Source organism: Mus caroli, unplaced genomic scaffold (assembly GCF_978045245.1).
Source record: "Mus caroli unplaced genomic scaffold, Mus_caroli_1 scaffold_8, whole genome shotgun sequence".
NCBI lineage: Eukaryota > Metazoa > Chordata > Mammalia > Rodentia > Muridae > Mus > Mus caroli.
The window spans coordinates 67,024,092-67,044,460 of record NW_028227263.1 but is presented as its reverse complement, the minus strand read 5'-3'; the positions used below and the strand labels follow the sequence as shown (position 1 = coordinate 67,044,460).

At 50.0% G+C, this 20,369-nt stretch overlaps 1 protein-coding gene across 1 annotated transcript; it reads right to left on the bottom strand.

The window, feature by feature from the left end:
* Window positions 1–5,262: 5,262 nt before the first annotated feature.
* On the bottom strand, window positions 5,263–18,019 carry Plin1 (perilipin 1). The gene is made up of 9 exons (XM_021168300.3): window positions 17,941–18,019; window positions 17,289–17,347; window positions 14,339–14,543; window positions 12,438–12,520; window positions 10,886–11,150; window positions 10,051–10,223; window positions 7,596–7,796; window positions 6,950–7,195; window positions 5,263–6,139 (listed from the first exon to the last, which is right to left on the bottom strand). Exons 2-9 carry the CDS (start codon window positions 17,331–17,333, stop codon window positions 5,801–5,803), a joined length of 1,557 nt encoding a protein of 518 aa, XP_021023959.1. The 5' UTR covers window positions 17,334–17,347; window positions 17,941–18,019; the 3' UTR covers window positions 5,263–5,800.
* Window positions 18,020–20,369: the final 2,350 nt, after the last annotated feature.

The following is a 20,369-nucleotide window of genomic DNA, read 5'->3' as shown; positions in this document are numbered from 1 at the left end:
TGGGCGGGGCGGGCCCTCCTATGGGGGAGGGGCGGGCCTCTGCCGGGGGGCGGGCCCGGAGAAGCAGCCAGTGGCTTCTCTTCAGGTCTTAGAAGACTGGGAAATCGGCCCCAGACATCTGTCTTCTCATAGACCCACTTCTTTCTTTCTGCTCCCAGGGTTAAGCCATAATCCTCATTAAACACAAAACGTAACAGCAACAAAACCACCTTCCCTAGGAAGTTTTAGTTCCTAAAACTATATCGCATTTTAGGATTTATGAGATTCAATCGCAGTTTAGAGTGACTGTCAAGGGACACTTGTCATCCAGAGAGGCAAAGCTGGCTGCCCATCTCTTTGACTGGAAACACCATGCTTTGTTGAATTTGTAATTCAAATCTAGAATCCAAGCCAGGGTGAGTGGCCCATGCCTGTAATCCCAGCACTCTGCAGAATCCCTGAGCAGGGGAGATCGGCACCAGACTGGCTACAGAGGTGTTGTAGCCTCTGGACAAACACACAAATAAAAAATCTGGAAAGCAGACTGGGAGAGACAGAGTGGGGCATTTGCCTAGCATGAGGGAAGTCTTGGTTTTTATCCCAAGTACCACAAATCACCACCGCCATCCCAGAATACATATTTATCACTTAAAACACCACTAAAGGAAAACTAACTTTGATAGATGTATTCAGATGACTGCCTGCTATAGAGGCAGCATAATTAAAGGCTGCAGAAATGTCCAGTTCTCCCAGATCTATATGAGAAAACACTCAGCCCCATACAGTAGAATCACAGCCTGAAGTGAGGCCAATGATGAGGCCATGTGGTGTCTCACTGGTAAGATAAGCAGGGGTCCCTGATAGGCATATTCTCTCCCTTGGTGACACAGATACAAGCCAGATTAGACCAGATTAAAAGTAAATACAGGCAGGTTTATTAGGAGGCAGATCTCTGGTGGGTTCATCGATCTCACAGGTAGAGGTCAGTGATGTCACACATCCGCTAAAGCAAGGGGCTTTTATAGAGTTTAGGTGAGGAGTGCCAGCAAGGAGCTGGGGTGATGTTCACACATGGTCAAAAACTGAGCCTCTGGGCGGACACTCTTGGGTGGGTTGCTGGGAAAGGGGATCCCAGGAGTCATAAAGTGATGATGTGTTAGCGGGACATTTTCTCTGGGAGAGCAGGGTTGGAGGAAAGGAGGGCAGATGGGTTTCCCAACTTGTGCAGGGCACGGGCAGGAGTTCCAGTCTAATAATCCCCAGCAGGTTGAGTCAGGGGCAACAACAGTGCCTGCTCTCCCACATGTATGATCTGTCATCTACAGACACTAAGTACTCAGAGGAGTGAGGGAGCATCACCACGTGGTGTGGCATGCTCTTGGGATCAAGTGATCTGTCCCTAGGTTCTTTCCTTCACTTCCTGTATGTCACGTGGTCTGCTCATCCCTGAGCTAAGCTCCGACAGGGTGATGGTCCTACAGGGCCTCAGGAGATGACAGACTGAGAAGCCATCCACAACCATATCCTAGACTTTTCAAATAGGAGTGGTGGCCAGCTGACTCCGGTATAAGGAAGGGCCACCAAGAGGACACCAGGCAGCTCTCTGTTAGATGCATGAGAGCTGATGCGTGGGAGCCACCAGAAGCAGTGGCACTTCCTATAAAATACAGTTCCGTGAAGGAGATAAAGCAATAGGGCAATGCAGGCTCAGCTAGAGTGTTCTCGAGCATGCTGTGGAATTGCACGGTGGATCCCAAACGCTCTCAACCAGTTGGAGCCCTGAGCAGGAGTAACGCAAAGTGCAAAGCAGCCTGCCACGGAGACAACAGAAGAGATTCATTTAGGCTGTGAGTGCCAAGAAGCCTGCCGCGGAGCTGCATAAAGCTCACACAGTAATTGATGGAACATCACGTTTTCCAGAGGAGTTATGACTGTAATTATAACAGCAATTACAGTAATTAAGTTACAGGGGAAGTAACACCAAAGCTGTGAATGTTATGGTAAAATTGTGGAATTCTGTGGCTTTAGACGTCACTGGAACTGCCCATAGGAATTCATGACTTTACAAAGAGTAACCTTTTCCTAACCCTTTCCAGTGGGCAGGTAATGCTGTGTGTGTGTGTGTGTGTGTGTGTGTGTGTGTGTGTGTGTGTGTGTCTGTGTGTGTCTGTGTGTCTGTGTGTCTTTGGTGTTGATAGGTATGGTAACATGCCTGTAATCCCAGAAGTGAGAAGATGGAGGCACAAGAGTCAGGGCTATGAACTCCTGCTGGACAGCAAGTTCGAGGCCAGCCTAGGCTATATGAGAGTCAAGAAAGAAGGGGATGGGGAAGAGGGAAAAAGAGTGTTGAGGGGAAAGGGAAGGGGAGGGAGGGTAAAGAAGATGGCATGGAAGGAGATTAGGGGAGGAAAGAAATGCCCAGATGCTTTGAAAGTGGCAGATCTAAAAGTTCAAAGGGGTCCGGCGAGCCGGTTTCATTACTGTGGTAGTTTGGATATACTTGACCCAGGGAATGGCACTATTTGGAGGTGTGGCCTTGTTGAAGTAGGCATGGCTTTGTCAGAGTTAGTGTCACTGTGGACATGGGCCTTTTTTTTTTTAAAGATTTATTTATTATTTATTATTTATCATATGTAAGTACACTGTAGCTGTCTTCAGACACTCCAGAAGAGGGTGCCAGATCTCATTGCGGATGGTTGTGAGCCACCATGTAGTTGCTGGGATTTGAACTCTGGACCTTCGGAAGAGCAGTCGGGTGCTCTTACCCACTGAGCCATCTCACCAGCTCAGACATGGGCCTTAAGACCCTCATCCTAGCTGCCTGGAAGCCAGTCTTCTCTAGTTTGTCTTCGGAACAAGAGGTGGCACTCTCCTCTCCTCCTGTATCATGAGTGCTTTGATGCTGTCATGCTCCTGCCTTGATGATAATGGACTGAACTGCTGAACCTGTTAGCCAATCAATTTAAGTCAATTCGATCAGTGCCTACATGCATGTTGCTCTTGCAGAGGACCCTAATTTGGTTCCTACTACCCACATCACCTAGCTCACTGTCAACGGTAACACCAGCTCCACAGGATCAGATACCACCTTCTGGCTCCCTGGGGGCACTGCACTCCTGTACCAACCCACAGAGACACACAAACTTATGCACATAATTCAAAATAAAACCTTTTTGAAAAGAACTACTCATTAAAAAAAAATCATGAAGAAACAATGAGGCGTGAGTTAAGGGCGGCATGTGCGGCCACTGCATGGATGCCGAAGTAAGTTACCGAGCGAAAAGTACTTAAACGTTGGACAGCCACTTTACAGAAGGGGAAATACAGATGTTCAATAAATACAGTAGGACTTTTGCAGTTTGTTTTGCTTTGTTGCCTTGTAGATGGACTCTCAGGGTGGATACAGAGGTCCAACTGGGGCAGGAGGCATCCAGGGTGGATGGGGGAGGTCCAGGGTGAGTCTGCTCTCCTGTCTGCATGTCCAGCCACTGCCCATGGAGCCCTGCCAGAGAGGGGCTGCTTCTGCACCACAGCGTCTAAGGACCCCTCTTGCCAGGTCCACGCCCACCACAGTCCAGAGCATTCGTTAGTGAGGTGTGTTCTTAGGAGGGGTATGTGTCATGTTCACATGCATACATGCCCGTCCACTCCCTCGCCCTGTTTGTGGTATCCTTGAACTCCAAAACCATGGATTTAGGTATAAAACTCATTACAACAAAGACCTGCCAGAGCCCAGAGGTCAACCATGGTGTACTCATGAAGGTACTCTTCATAGTGTACTCAAGAAGGTACTCATGGGTCTGAGGACTTCTGATAGGGTCTGGTGTATATGTGGATATGTAAATGACAGGTGTGTCCCGATAGCTTATGTGCATTTCTATGGCGATCATCAGTATTGCAAATTATACATTATTTTATCAAGAATGTCATAGGTTAAAGTTTGTACACACACATATCCATATATATGCATGAGATTGTGTGTGTGTGTGTGTGTTGCTGCGGATCAAACCCAGGGCTTTGCACATGTTAAGTAAATGTTCTACCAATGAGCTACTTCCTAGCCTTACTGTTTACAGTGGGGGAGGGGGAGGAAAGAACCTGAAAGCTCACCCTTAGGAAGCTAGCTACACCAACTTATCCATATTAAATTTATATTATGGATTACCATTCAAAAGAGCAAGTAGGACTTCTGATACTGGCACAAAAAGATGGATAAGACGTACTGTGTAGTTGAGGAGCTGGAGAGATGGCTCGGGAGTTAAGAGTGCTTGTTGCTCTTGCAGAGGACCAGGGCTTGATTCCCAGCACCCACATGGCAGGTCACAACCATATATAACTGCAGTTCTGAGGGATCTAATGCCATATTCTAACCTCCGTGGAATCAGGCACACAGGTGGTGCACAGACATATATATGTGAGCAAAACCTTCATGCATGTAAAGTAAAATAAATCTTTTTTTTAAAAAAAATTTTTTAAATGATGTATTGAACAGAGTGGAAAAAGTCAGGAAGGCCACCATTCAGAGCTTGAGTAAGCAGAGAGAGGGGTTTATACGCATGAGCTTATCCACGTATAGTATATAGCTGGAAGAATACACTCAACTGTGGCTGTTTTTATAGGAGAGAATAAAGAAAATCCATAAAGGAAAACACACACACATTTTGTAGTGTTTGAACGTTACAAGTATGTATTATGGATTTGCTAGATTGACCGAGTATTGGTATTTCCAGAAATGGGATTTAGAATGAACATATGTGCTCTATGTATGATATACCGTATTAAGCAAAAGATGGCCACTGCTGGTTCCCAGCATCTGGGGAATCAATTTCAAGGTGACCACACAGGCAGGAGTGATGACATGGAAAAGTGGCTGTGAAAAAAGCTGGCGCTAGAGAGGACAGGCCGGAGGCTCCACCGTGCAGGGGAGAGAGACACTCAGAAACTGGAGCTGCCGTCTAAATAAACACACAAAGGCTTAAGCACCTCAGCTGTTATTTTCAAAGCGGTGTGCTGAGAGCTAGGTAATCAGAGGGTCTCACAGCTCCGCGATAAAAATGCACTGAGAATTCCTGACCTTCAGAGGGAGCTGGCCAGAGAGGGGATCACCTAGCACTGGAAATGGAACCAGCCTGGACTATGTAGGGAGACATTATTGAAAAAGGAGCTGGGCAGTGGTGACGCACGCCTTTAATCCCGGCACTTGGGAGGCAGAGGCAGGTGGATTTCTGAGTTCCGGGACAGTCGGAGCTATACAGAGAAACCCTGTCTCGAAAAACCAAAAAAAAAAAAAAAAAAAAAAAAAGGAGGAAGAGGAGGAGAGGAGGAGGAGAGAGAAGAGGAGGAGGAAGAGGGGCAGAGAGGAGGAAGAGGAGGGAGAGAGAGAGGAGAGGGGGAGGAAAGACAGAGGAATGAAAGGAGAAGAGAGAAAGGCAAGAGAAAAGAAAAGAAACTGTCAACAGACCCACTACTTTATGGCATAAATTCATGTCCACAGAGGAGGGAATTTTAGAACTAGTCAGGTGTCACTTGGCAACAAGTTTTGTTAAAGAAGTGAGAAATCCAAATAAGCAACTGCTTTTATAGTTTAAAAAAAAAAAAAAGAGGAAGAAGAAGCCATGAGAGAATCTGCCCACGAGAAAGGAGAGTCGACCACGGCTCTGGTGCCCCTTAAAAATTGGTTCTGATGGTCAAGCCCCCAAAGGATGCTTTAGACATGATGTGTGCCTCGAGAGCATCCTGGTGTCGTGGCTCGGGCCACCCTAAAGGAGAGGCCCTTGAAGAGAAGCGACCTTCCCGTGGGGCGAGCAGGGGCGCAGACTGCTCAGCTCTTCTTGCGCAGCTGGCTGTACTGCGCGCGGCCCAGGATGGGCTCCATGACGCTGGGCCGGAAGAAGCTGTCGCTGACTCTGCGCGCAGGCTTCTCTCTGGGCATAGCCAGGAAGCCCGGACGCGCTGACGCCTCGGTTTTGTCGTCCAGGCCGGGACAGGAGGGTGCGCTGAGACCCCGCACGCTGCGCAAGCTGCCGCGGGGCTGGCCCGGGCGCGGCGTTGACTCCGGGCTGGCGGGCCGCGCCCCGGACCCTTTGCGTTCCGCCTCTGCTGGAGGGTTATCGATGTCTCGGAATTCGCTCTCGGGCTCCATCAGGGACAGCCTGGGAAGCTGACAGCCGGGCACCCTTGTTAGGGATCACTCTCCTAGAAGTCACCGCCCTTTCTGTGGCCTTTGGCCTAGTTCTCCCGGGGGCTGACATCATAAGGACACAGACTAGTGTGTAGGCCATTAGGATGGCGGGGGCGGGTGGGGGGACGCATCCGGGAGACTCCTGGGGTTTTAAGGGCTCTGATCACCTCTGGTGGAGGGAGGAGTCCCTATCCTTTGAAGTGTACCACCTCTTCCAGTTTCTATATGTTTGGGACCAAAGCTTGACTGCCAAGCTCTTGGTACCAATGACTGAGTAACCTTTCTCCTGGCCAGATCTAGGGTCACTTGTTCTATCCAAGCTCTTCAGCCTGCTCAACCTGTAACTTCCACTGGAGAGGGTCTCAGGGACTCTCAAAAGGAAGGCATTAGTGTCCCTTGGCTTCCCCCCACGTCCCCCCTCCCCCGTGTTGGTGATAGAATTGACATAGAGCCAGCTGCTGTCCCAGACACACAGCCTGCTGTTCAGGGTGCCCTGAAAGGACGGTGACATGATGTAAACCTACCAGGCTCTTCCTTCGTGATCCGAAGAGGGAGGGCTGAGCCACTAGGGACTCACAAATGATTCTATCATCAAGTGGGAGGCAAAGGTGGGGATGGGGATTGGGGCGGGGCAGAGGTATTTTGGGCTGGGAAGGATCAGTGTATAAGAAGGTTCTGAACGCTGAGGATTGGAGAAGGGTCTTCAGGTACTGGACAAAAGGAGGGTTTATATCTCCTTCAGTCAAATCTACCTTGGGAGTCAGAAGGTGGCCCTGGGGCAGGACTCACCGGCACATAGTGTACCACAGTGTCTACCACGTTATCCGTAACACCCTTCAGGGCATCGGATAGGGACATGGCCCTCCCTTTGGTGGAGGAGACAGCTTGGGCTGGTGTGAGGTGCAGGATCCTTCCCACCGTGCCCAGCACAGCCGCAGGTGCCCAGGTCACTGCGGAGATGGTGTTCCGGAGGGTCTTCTGCATGGTGTGTACCACACCACCCAGGAGGCCTCTCGGGTTGGGCAGGGCTGTAACCTGTGGGCCAGAGAACCATTAGCCCCTGTCCTACATCAGCTCCTCAGACCCTTTCCCCAACCACCAGCCCCAGCTAGAGAAGAAATGTGGACATGAAAGAAAGGGAGGGAAGAAGGAAGACAAAAATCTAGGACTGAGTCTGTCCTAGCTGTAGGGAGCGGCCCTGGTCATGTCACTTCCTCTCTCTGAACCCCAATCTCTTCCTTTGCAAAATGGAGCAACAATCTCTGCCCCAGCTACTTTTATTGACATTGTGACACCCACTGAGTGACATAGTGACACTTTGTCGGTTGTGGGTTTGGGGGTGACCTGGGCACAGATTCCTTTACTCTACTCCATTCCCCTCCTTTTCAACCCCCAACCGTGGTCTGTGAGGCCTCGGGCTCTCCATCTTCGTCACCTCTCTGAGCACGTTCTCCTCAGCCTCGGACTCTTCTTCCTCCTCCTCGTCGTCTGTCTCCTCTCCCTCTGTGTCTGTCTGGTCGTCATGGTTCTCATCCTGAGAGGCTGCCAGGTTGTGCAGCCAGGGCACCCGCACCTCACTCTGCCGCCGGGACACCACCTGCATGGCTGCCGATGCGCCCCACTGGGCCAGGCTGCTCTGAGGGGGGACAGCAACAGACAGCTACTCAGCAGACCCCTCTAGGGTGAAAAGCCCAAATCACAGGGGCAGGGTAGCGTGGTGGGCAGAGCCTGGCCCCACAAGGTTTTTTTTTTTTTTAATATATTCGTTTTATGTGTACACATGTGCACCATCTGTGTGCCTCGTGCCCATGGAGGCAAGAAGAGGGCATGAGATTCCCTTGAACTGGAGTTATGGGTGATTGTGAGCTGCTAGGAACTGAACCTGGGTCCTCTGCAAGAGCAACAAGTATTCTTAATCACTGAGGCATCTAGCTACCCTCTCCCCCAGCATTTTAATTGGAAAAAGCTTATCGCAGAAGGCACAATCACTCTACCGTAGAGCTCTGTGAGTTTTTGCAAGCACACTCTATGTAACCATGGCAGCTCAAGACAGACTATTTCTACACCACAACTCGCCTGAAGGTCTTCAGTCTGTATTCCCTGGTCTGTGGCCCCCTTCTGACTTCTACAGCCTCATATTCATTCTGGATCCTCTCGTTCCTTTTTATTGTTAGATGGAATCCAGGGCCCTTCGATGCAAAGCTGGAGCCACACCCCCAATCTCTGGGCCCATTTATTTACTTACTTGGCTTCATTTTTATCTATCAAACCCTGGCTGGCTGGAACTCACTATGTAGACCAGGCTGGGCCCTAAATTTTCAGTGATCCTCCTTGCTTCTTCTTCTTCTTCTTCTTCTTCTTCTTCTTCTTCTTCTTCTTCTTCTTCTTCTTCTTCTTCTTCTTCTTCTTCTTCTTCTTCTTCTTCTTCTTCTTTTGTTGTTAAAGATTTATTTATTTATTATACGTGAGCACACTGTAGCTGTCTTCAGACACCCCAGAAGAGGGCATCAGATCTCATTATGGATGGTTGTGAGCCACCATGTGGTTGCTGGGATTTGAACTCAGGACCTTCAGAAGAGCAGTCAGTGCTCTTAACCACTGAGCCATCTCTCCTACCCCCCTCGTTGCTTCTTCAGAGAACCAATTCCTGAGAGTTGTCTTTTGACCTTGGCACTAATGCCACCATGACATCCATCCATCCATATCTCAGAAAGGGTGGAGGAGATGACACTCGGAGTAATAATAAATAAAGCAAAACTTGAAAAAGAGAACCACTCACATCTGGATGTGATGGGAGACACTTGTAATCCCAATAACTGGAAGGTTGAGGCAAGAGGATTGCCACGAATTCAAGGCTAACCTGGGCTACAGAATGAGACCTTATCTCAAAAAACCAAATCAATCAATGAGATCTTAAAAGAGAATGAAAGTAAAAGGACCTGTCTCACAACTGAAAAGCAGTCATTTCCTGCTGGCTTCCACACCGTGGAGATGTGGTCTCATGTATGCCCAGGCTAGATCCACCTCCGTGTTCTAATTTTGTTATTTGTTTCTGGTTTTCTGTTTGTTTGTTTGTTTGTTTGTTTGTGGATCTTTTGTTGTTGTCTTTTGACATAGTGTCTCACCATACAGCTCTGTGTGGTCTGGAACTTGCTCTATAGACATAACTGGTTTCAAACTTCTGTTTGTTTGTTTGTTTGTGGATCTTTTGTTGTTGCCTTTTGACATGGTGTCTCACGATACAGCTCTGTGTGGTCTAGAACTTGCTCTATAGACAAGACTGGTCTCAAACTTGAAGAAATCCTCCTGCCTTTGCCTCCCAAATGTGGAGATTATTAGTATACTCCAACACATCTGACTTGCTTTTTCTTTCCTTTTATTTCAATTTAGTTTCTTACTAAGTTGCTTATAATTAAAAAAAAAAAAAACCCTCATCCTAACTGTATCAAGAAGAATAGAGCAGCAGCTTTACCTGAGTGTCCTGGGGAAGCCAAAACCCTAGCAGGGAAGACTGGAAATCTGCATAGTCGGGGAGGACAGCTAATAGGACTCTTGTCTACTGAACAGGTTTTATGGTTTTGTTTGTAGGTGACACTTCTACTGTTTTAATAGCAAATAGGGCTGGGAAGGCTCACATAAGAGGCCCACATGGGGTCATGAAGGCTAGGAGTCAGAGAGACTCCGAGGGAAGGTGGTGGGGCAGGGCCACCCCTCAGTTTGCATCATGTCCCCTTTCTTCTTCCATGGCCTGGACAACTAGCTCACCAGCCTCTTAGGACCCCTGGCTTTATGTCTAAAGTCCCAGTCCAGCTTGAAGGATGTTTCCAAGACAGAAGGGACCAGGAAAACCCACAGAGCAGGGCCAAGGGGAACTCAGAGCAGACACTCACCAGGGGTGCCACACCCGGGATCCACATGGCCAGAGAGTGGCCCTGCTTCAGGGCCCATGCTGTGGTCTGCATGGTGTGTCGAGAAAGAGTGTTGGCCAGAGTGCTGACCCTCCTCACGAGGCTTGGTTTGGCCTTGGGAGCCTTCTGGGTCCTCTGTCGTCCGGAAGAAGGGGCTAGATAAAGATATGGGAGGAAACAGATCAGAGAGGGACTGAGGGGCCTGGACAGCACTTGTTGCTCTTGTGGAAGACTTGAGTTCAATTCTCAACACTAATACGGTGGCCCTCAACCATCTGTAACTCCAGTTCCAGGGGATCCAAGGCCCTCCTCTGGCTTTTTCAGGCAACAGTCTCTCTCTCTCTCTCTCTCTCTCTCTCTCTCTCTCTCTCTCTCTCTCTCTCTCTCTCTCCTCCCCTCCCCTCCCCCTCCTACTCCCCCTCTCCCTCTCCCCCTCTCTCTCACACTGACACTGACACACACACACACACACACACAGAGAGAGAGAGAGAGAGAGAGAGAGAGAGAGAGAGAGCACAGATACATGCAGTCAAAACACTCATACATGTGACATTTTGGGGGAAAAAAAGGAAATGGACACCTCAGGCTGGAAACCAGTTGCCTAACTTCTACCATGTCCCCACTGGTGATAGCCAACACCAAGCTCACATTTGGAGGGGGGGAGGACTAAAGCCTGGGAATCCCCTGAAGATGCTGAGGGGTATCCCCTATCCCAGAGCAGGACCAATAAGACCTATATTTCCCCCCCCCACTGATCCTCGGGTACTGAGTGGCCATCTGGCCCCCAGGGTGGCCAACCAGTCTGGATGGCAGATACCTGACTCCTCCTTGTCGGGTGGCAGGAGGAACTCTACCACCTTCTCGATGCTTCCCAGAGCCAGGTCGGCCCCTCCAGAGGCCAGTCGGCCAACCCGGGTGTTGGCGGCATATTCCGCTGTCTCTTTGGCCATCCCCAAGGCAAGCTCGCAGCCGGCCAGAGTGGCCCCCAGAACCTTGTCAGAGGTGCTTGCAATGGGCACACTGATGCTGTTCCTGGCGCTTCGAAGGCGGGTAGAGATGGTGCCCTTCAGTTCAGAGGCGATCTGAGGAGTGTTGGGAGGTAGTGAGCTATGTGGAATCCCTCCTAGGCCCTGAGCCCAGCAGCTACCTGGAGGGCCCCATTTAAAGGCCCAGGGCCATGCAGGGCAGCATCCACCTATAATGCAAGGGCTGGAGGCTGGCACAGAAGGGTCACGGAGAGTCAGTGCCACCTTTGGCTACATAGTGTGCTTCAGGCCAGCCAGGGCTACATAATGAGATCCTGTCTCAAAAAAGCCAAAATAAATACATAATCATTTTTAAAAAGGACCCCAAGACCAGCAATGATGTGTGTGTGTGTGTGTGTGTGTGTGTGTGTGTGGTGGGGAAGAACTCACCTTTGCTGTGCCAACTACCTGGGTCTCCTGGCTTCTCCACACTACCTGAAGATCTGGCCTTAGAGGATAGCCCCAAAGCTTTGCCTGTCCTGATACCTTCACACAAGGCATACCCTCTTGAAAAGCCCTACCCTCGCTCCTCTGTCTTTCCCTCACACACTGTTCCAAGTTTTACAGTGGAGTAGTTAGCTTTCTTCCTCCCGAGACCCTGGGAGCCCCTCTGTGGCAAAGACAAGTTGACTGTCAGGAGCACTAGAGAGCAGGCCTGCCCCCTAGTGGTCCTCACTCAGGCTGTGTACTCATCTGCACAGTGTGGATAGCAAAGCCAGTTACCAAGTATGACCCACGAGGGCTCCAGGAAGCCCTTACTGTGGCTGTTGGCAAGGGCAGGGCGCTGGGGAGATTTGTAAGAAAGATTGGTGGTTTCCCAGTAAAACACATGAGGTCACAGGCCTGACTGAAGCCAGCACTGGATAAAGGTAGATAAAGATATAGCTAGGGGGAAAGTGACTTCTTTAGCCTCATGGTCCATAAAAGGTTGGATCTCAAGGCCATGTGTGTAATCCTGAGGTCTCACTGAGTGGAACCCAAGATCTTAGGTAGCTGTTGTCAACAAGCAGCCCTGTGCAAGCCCACAGAGACCCGGATTCCAGGGCCACGGTATCAGAAAGCTGAGCAATTATGGGAGGGCCGTGTTGGGGTTAGCCCCCCCCTCCCTTTGAGGACCATAAAGGAGTCTATCTGAGCTTGTCCAAGGCATATAACTGTTATCCCAGACACCCCGACTCTATCTGATCCCACAGGAAGGAGAGGGGTCTCTACTTGCCTACAAGGTACTCATCCCTACGAACACAGAAAGTTCCACAGCCAGAAAGTTCCGTCAGATGTCCTCGTTCATGAAAGGAGGAGGTCCCGATAGAGTATAGGGAGCACCACGGAAGAGGGAGGACTCACCTTTTCTGGAGGGTATTGAAGAGCCGGGATCTTTTCCTCCAGGTGGTCCAGGCCTCTGCAGGCCAACTCATTGGCAGCTGTGACTGAAAGGGAAGGGGCCATGTTGAGGTGATCCCTGAATGCTTTGAGGCACTAAGAGTAGCCTCCGTCTCAAAGAAAGCACATTGGGGCCCACAGATTCCAGACTGCTGCTTCCAGGGCATTTGGGGACCAGAAAGTCTTTGCTATATAGTGCTCATGTACTTATGATTCCTTGAGAGCAGGGTCATTTTGGAGTCGGTGGGACCTGTACTCAAGGCCTTGCACCTCCACCTGTAGAGCGCGTGACTTTAGCAAGTCCCTGTCTGTCTGGTAAGACTCACATAACCCCTGTTCTTTATCTTTAGGGTCCTGGGCAGTAGCTCTCTGCTGCCCCCTCCTGTCAGGAGTCAAAACGATCAGCCTCTGTGGTTCCATGTCTGGATGGGCAAGCTTGTAGTGATGGCAGCCGCTCTGTGAATCACCAAGCGCTTTTCTCTTCCCTCCCTGCCTCACTGTTCAGGGTTTTGGAACCCAGGTGGAAGTGAGGGAGGTGGCACCTGGGCCTTTGCACTGGCCCAGTGAGAGCAGGCTTGCTTAGTTCTGGAGATGATGAATTCACAGCAACAGACAGAGCCACTCCAAATGGACCCTAGAACCAGCTTTCACCCCCAACTGTCAAGATGGCTGAAAGCTGAAGGGAGCCACAGGGAGGAGAAAGAGGACATTGCCCCTAGGGAGTGGGACAAGCCACAGAAGATGCAGATGTGTCAGAGGAGACTGCCCGTGGTCTGCTGAGGGTGCAAGCTACGTGGTCAAGATCATGGAAGGCACAGATTCAAAAGGTATTTATAGATAGATACTCTTTCATATTTCTTTCACGTAACAAAGAGCCCAGAGAACTTGGCTATCTTCTGATTGAACAGAATGAGGACTTCCAGGAGGGCTAGCCTAGAGCCTGAGACATTTTTATTATCCTGTTATCAGTAACTGAGTGTATTTTTCTTGGACAATTTTATTCACGAATATGGTGCATTTTCTCACTCTTATCCCTGCATCTTCTCAATCCCCTTCCCACTGTTGTTAACCCCCATGTTTGTTTCTCATGTTCTCCTCATTTTGTTCTGTTCGCCGCCGCCCCTCCCCCCCCCCCCCCGCCCCCTTCGCTCACAGAGTTCAACCAGGGCTTTGTATGTGACCACGGATTTTAAGTGGAGCCTTTAAGTCTTCCTTGCCTGGTTACTGGGTAGAATTCTCACATACCCACAAGCCTCTATCAGGATGGTAGAAGATTTCTCAGTGATGCTGAGAGTGTCCTCAGCCCTGCCAAGAGCTGAGTCTTAGAGACCGGACTTTCAGGTGGAGGCAGAATAATAGAGGCGGGGCGAGCCCTTCTTTCTTTCTGCCCTTCTTTCTGCCACCAGCAGCTCTCTGCTGCCCCCACCTGTCGGGAGCCAGTATCAGCAGCAGCTGGGCGAATGAGCCTTCTCTCTTCTTAAGCCTTCAGCACTGCTAGGCCAGTTTTCGAGTTTCTGCTGGTTCGTGATACTGCAGCTTCTGTTACATTTGGAGTTGGAGTGGCTAAACGACCTGCCACTAGTCCTACTCTCACCGCTGCTCACAGAGTTGTCCCCACCACACCCGGACCTCTCCCAACATTCGTTGGCTGTCATTGTTAGCCTAAGATACCCCAGGCTGGGCAAGTATAGAGATATGTCTGTAGAGGAGAAGACCAGAAAGTCGGATATAGGTAAGCAAGGGAAGCAGTCAGGGAGGCAGACAAACGAGTTGTGAGACGATCAGACAGACCGACAAGCAGACAGGCCGACATGCGGGGAGTATCAGTGGACAGGCAGGATGCCACAGAGTCTATGAGGACTCACACTGGGTGGACAGCCGGCGGACCACCGGCTCCATGCTCCAGGCAGCCAGGTTGCTGGCACCCTGTACACCCTTCTCATAGGCATTGCACACAGAAGCCACCAGGGGGTGGGCTTCTTTGGTACTGTTGTAGGTCTTCTGGAAGCACTCACAGGTCCCGCTCACCACAGGTAGCTGCAGGACTCTCTGGAGCACATTCTCCTGCTCCTGTCAGCAAAGAAAGAATCAGGTGCTTCCACCCCACCCCCACCTCCCCCAGTCAACCTTCTCACGAGCTGAGCCTTGCTAGGATCATGCGTGCCGTCTGCGAGGCCAGCCCAAGTCTAAGGGAAGCAAGGTGTTTCCAAATGGCCCAGTCATGAGAACATGAGGAAGCCCACAGGGAAAATGGGACTCAGCCTGCCATGCCTTCCTGGTCACCACCTAGATGCTGGAGGACTCTGGAGGAGAACACACAGGCCATCTGTGTTCTTGGGAACCAAGCCAAACCCCACCCCTACTCCCAGCTCACCCCTCTTTTTGTTGTTGTTGTTGTTGTTGTTTTGTTTTTTGAGACAGGGTTTCTCTGTATAGCCCTGGCTATCCTGGAACTCACTTTGTAGACCAGACTGGCCTCGAACTCAGAAATCAGCCTGCCTCTGCCTCCCAAGTGCTGGGATTAAAGGCGTGCGCCACCACTGCCTGGCTCCAGCTCACCCCTCTTAGACTGACTACAGAGAGAAGGAAATGCCTGGGAGTTTTAGTCCACCTTCAACCTGTATCTTCATCTAAACATTTTCATGGTCTTTCTGAGATGCTGGACCCGTGTCTATGGATGCTGGATGACTGCCAAACAGGCTCTCCTCCCCTCCCATATCCCTTTTGGTTTGATAGAATATTATTCTCTCACTATCACCTCCTCTGTGAGACAGGTGACACATCTCATGCAGCACTGGATAGCCTGGAACTCCCTATGTAGTTGAAGATGACCTTGAACTCCTAACCCTACTGACTCCATCCCCCAGTGCTGAGATTACAAGCATATGCCATGTGTCACTAGGACCAACTTTTGACTCTCTTCCATCATGGCTGTGTCTGTCCTTGGGCTGTCTACCTTCTGCCACCCTGCTCGGGTTATGTGTATATGTCTCCTTTCTCCCAGTAGAGTGGCCTCTAGTCCCTAGTACCTGTCACACCCTGGAGAATTGAGTCACACATGGGGCTGCACCTTGTAAAATGTGTAAGTTAAGCTCCCTCCCTCTCCCTCTCCCTCTCTCCCTTTCTCTCTCTCCCTCTCTCTCTCTCCCTCTCTCCCTCTCTCCCTCTCTCCCTCTCCCCCCTTCCCCTCCCTCTCCTTCTCTCTCCTTTTCTTTTTTTTTTGATACAGGGTCTCACTATGAAGCTCTGGCTGCCCTGGAATTCACTGTATAGATCAGGCTGGCCTCAAACTCACAGAGATCTGTCTGCCTCTGCCTCTGCCTCCCAAGTGCTGGAATTAAAGGCGTTGGACCACCACCACCTGGTTTATAAATGGGTCACATGATAGACCTGTGGTCCTTTCCTCTAGACACTCTAAAATTTTGCATGGCCTTTCTTTTTTGTTTTTTTGTTTTTGTTTTTGTTTTTTTTGGTTTTTCGAGACAGGGTTTCTCTGTGTAGCCCTGGCTGTCCTGGAACTCACTTTGTAGACCAGGCTGGCCTCGAATTCAGAAATCCACCTGCCTCTGCCTCCCGAGTGCTGGGATTAAAGGCATTCGCCACCACACCCGGCTAGGCATGGCCTTTCTTAAAATATAACACTCCATGTTTAAGTTGTGGGCCGGTGAGACTTGGCCTGTGGGGTGCAGTGGGGCCATCTCTTCTTACTCAGATGCCTCCATACTCTTATCAAAACATTTTGCTTTGTACAGCACTTGCACAATTAAATTTCAGAAAGTAGAAAAAGCCCAGTCTGTGAGTGAGAGAGTGATTCTCGTCATGGGGTAGGAAGCTGTAAAGATCCAGGGTACTGGTCAGATGCCTAGAGCTCTCTTAATCGGCACTGTAACTTGCTGGAGCTGCTCCCTGAGTCGGGCTCTGCTTGCGGGAGGTTGAGTTAACAGAGCCATCAAGTAGACCTGCCTGGGCTCCAGGACAAAGCAGGCCACACGGATTTTAGCTTTCCATCCTGCAAGTGAGTCAGATATCAGAGGGAGAAAGGGATTCTGACTACAAGAGGAAACACCCTCTTTAACCGTCAGGGCAGAGCTTCGTTTCAGACAAAGCTTAAGGAGAAACGAGCTGGAAATGGAAGAAGCCACTAATGGTTGGTTAGAAGGTTTAGCATTTTTTTGTGCTCCGTTGACCCCTTTCTCATGACTTAGTACAAAGGAAGACAGTTGCCCTTAGTGCAGAGTTTAGTTAAAGCCTACTTTGGAATGAGTTTCCTCTCCTCCAGGGTCATACGCCTGAATTTTACTCTCTGAACTGGGTCCAAATCAGAGAGGCCCTGGCAAAAGATGTCAAGGACACGTAAAAGTATCGGAATTACTCAAAATCGTGGCGAGAACTGGGCCAGAGCTAAACCCTGAACAGACTAAACTCCTAATTCATTCCCACGCATGGCAGGACAGGCTGTGTGCGGCAGATGAGGGTCACGGGCTGAAGCCAAAGCCACAGAATGCGTGGGCTCTGTAGGACACGTGCATCCCCCTGGATGGTGGGCTTGTGCCTCTGGGTTTAGGACCAGGTGGCTTCTTTCCCTCTGTCTCTCCCGAGGCCCCAGCCGGCATTCCTATCCTTCTCTCCACGGTTCTTAGACCTCTATAGCTATCCCCCCCCCCATACCCCTGTGAAAGGTGGCAAGGACAGAGACAGTGAGTTCAGAACCTAAGGTAGACATCTTGCTTGAAGTCCCCTGACTCTTCCTCTCTGCTCACCCCCCCACCCCCTTTCCCACCCATTTCCCACCTCACACGAGCCCATGTTACTTACAGGGAGGTCTCCATCCAGCAGGGTTGGGCCCTTGTTCATTGACATCCTTACTCTCCACGCTGCAAAGCAGAATCCCAGATCTATCAGAAGCCCGCAGGCTTGTCTTTCACAGGCTCCCTCCCTCCCTCCCTCCCTCCCTCTGTCTCAAGGCCACCATCTAGCCATCTGGGAGCACAGCTGGCCTAGGTTGGAGGGCGAATGTTACATAGGAGAGATTGTTCCTTGGGGTCCCAACACAACAAGTCTCCTGGTCTGCACAAAATGAGCTCCGCATAATCTGTTCAAAATTGATGTTTTTTTTAAATGGCTCAAGAAAAATTAATGTAGGCAATTAGATAAAGATAATGGGACGAGAGAAATGGTTTAGGAAAAAAAAATCTGTGACTGAAAGAGACTAAAGAATGAGTGTTGGGTAGAGTTTAGTCTTTTCTTCACCTTGCCAGCAAGGTTAAGCCTTCTCTCAGAGAGCTGTCTTATGGGTAAGCCACCGGTCCCTTTGTGCCCCTTGTCTCTCATTCTTTTCCTCAGGGGTCCCCCTGCAGATCTCTGCACCCCTTGGTCATTTCCCCCAGGTGCTCTTTCTCCCAGCTCCTTGCCTGTAACACTGAGAAAGCAGCCAGGTAAGGCAGACGCCCAAGGACCCCACACTCACTGCAGCTGACCACCACCTCAGTCTCAGACAGCCCAGCTGTGGAAGGTCTCCTTCTCAGAAACACTTGCAGCCACTCCAGGGAGTCTTGGGCAATGCCTCTCAGACCCTCCCAGCTAGAGGAGGGCAAAAAGGAAGAGAAAGCTGGGCTGGCCCATTGCCATAGCTGTCTGACCCAGGGTGTCCCCGGGGCTCACCCTAAGTTCTATAGGGGATGTTTAGGCAATAAAGAGGTGGTTCTCAGAGCTGAAGGTCTCATTTGTCAGATCCCAGAAATGATAGTTCCAGAATATTTCTGGCTTTCAATGGACAGAAATTGCTTTCCATAAAGAACCCACCGCAATGTGTGCCATTAAGCTCCTAAACTCAAAGTTACATGTCATCCTATAATCTCTGGTCCCTTTCCTGAGAAGTTTCTATGGAACAATATTCAAACTTTACCCCATCCTTGCTTGTTTGCTAGCAAGGGCGACTATTGAGCAGCATGATTCAAACCCACACAGGGATAGGGTTCACCTTCATGTGTTAGTCTACAGCTATCAAGATCGATTACCTGCAAAAAAAAAAAAAAAAAAAAAAAGACTAGATAGAGCAGTGAGAGTTGAGCTCTTAGTAACTGGGCTCCGAGGGAAATGTCTCATCCTCTGTAAACCCCCAGGGTTAAAGAAAACATCTTGAAGGTGGCTGTTGTGGCACGTGCCAGTAATCCCAGAACAGGAGGCTGAGATGGAATTGACAGTTTGAGGGTAGCCTGAGCTAAATAGCAAGCTTGTGTCTCAAAAAGCTAGGGGCTGGGGGTGGAGCTCCATGCCAGAGTGCTTTCTGACCTGGCATGTGGAAAGCCCTGGTTTGATCTTCAGTACTGAGGAAAGGAAAGAGGGAGGGAGGAGGGAGGGGGAGGGAGGGAGGGAGGGAGGGAGGGAGGGAGGAAGGAGAACTCTTTGGTTTTGTTCACTTATGTCTGGACAAGTAAAGGTGTTGACAGCTGGTTTGTTTGTTTGTTTGGTTGATTGGTTGTTTGGTTGGTTGCTGGTTGGTTGGTTGGCTGGTTAGCTGGTTGGTTGGTTTTGCCAACCAATAGCACCCAGACAGCCAAGAATTATCCGTTGCTATTCCTTCCTCAACAGGAACTCAAGCCCAAACTCAAACTTTAGTTTCTGATTAAAGTTGATGGAGCACTGTGGTGCCAAGCTGTGTCTTTAGATGGACTAGAAAGGGCCCTGTAATCACAGTGAACGAGAGGACAGCAGAATGGTTAGTCCCTATCCACCAGAGTTGATGTTGTTGAGTCTACTAAGTTGTTAGTATGGGTAACAGGATAGAGAGGCACTGGGTAGGGTCACTAAAATGGTTCAACAGGTCAAGGTGATTGCCGCCAAGCCTGACTGCTTGAGTTCAATCCCTGGGTCCCACAGAATTGAAGGAGAGAATTGACACTGGCAAGATGTCCTTTGACCTCCATATGCATGCTGTGACCTTTGAGCATGTGTATAAGTGTGGGTGTGTCCAAGTACGCATGAACACACACACATACACACACACACACACAGACACAGGACACACACCAAATACATGCATAAATGCAGTAAACAATAAGGATGTGAGAAAGGCTACCAATAGATCCTTGGTAGTAAATTTTATCTTCAGTAAATAAAACAGGGAACAAGATGCCAGGAAAGGGAGGGGTGTGGAACAAGGAGCTTCCAGAAGAGGTAATGAATATGTGACATATTTGATACTTATTAATCTTGGTCTGAGCTTTTGGGCTGTAAGACAGCAGTGGGGAAGGAGGGGAGTGTGTAAAGTGGCCTCTGCCCTTGCTTCAAGGTTCAGGACGAGTGATCTGGGAGACTTGCATCTGGACACAGCCCAGGCTAAAGGGCAGTCTGCCTTCCCGGGCAGTGGCTTTGGGCCAGAGAGGATATAGGGCTCTGTGCCTAAAAGCTCTGCTGACAAAGCTGGTCCTTTGGCTGCTTCTGTACAGATTCTAGGATGTGGGTGAAAGGTGACAAGGGAAAGTGCCAGGCAGATCCTAAGGGCGAGGGTGAGAGGCGGATCGCCAACACCACAGGGGGATGGGCGGAGGAACTATCTCATGCTACTCCTCTCCAGGAGAGCAGGGGTCTTGACCACTCTGTGCACAGGTGGGTCCCCAAGCCAAGCAGGGCACCGAGACGTGTGCTGTGTCAGTGCTCGGCAGTGATGCTCAACTGTTGGTGTGCTGCCCTGTGCTGCTCTGTGCTGCCCTGGAGCTGACAATGTTGGTTTCTTTAAAGAACACAGAAATAGTGTGGGACTATGTTTTCGTTTCAATCCCAGGTTGGGAGGAGATGAGGCTGCTTAACAGCCGGGGACTATGATTTGCTTCATTCTTGGATGCTGTTGGTTGTGGTTGGTTGCGGTTTGTCAAGTAGTCGCGTGCAAAGAGACAA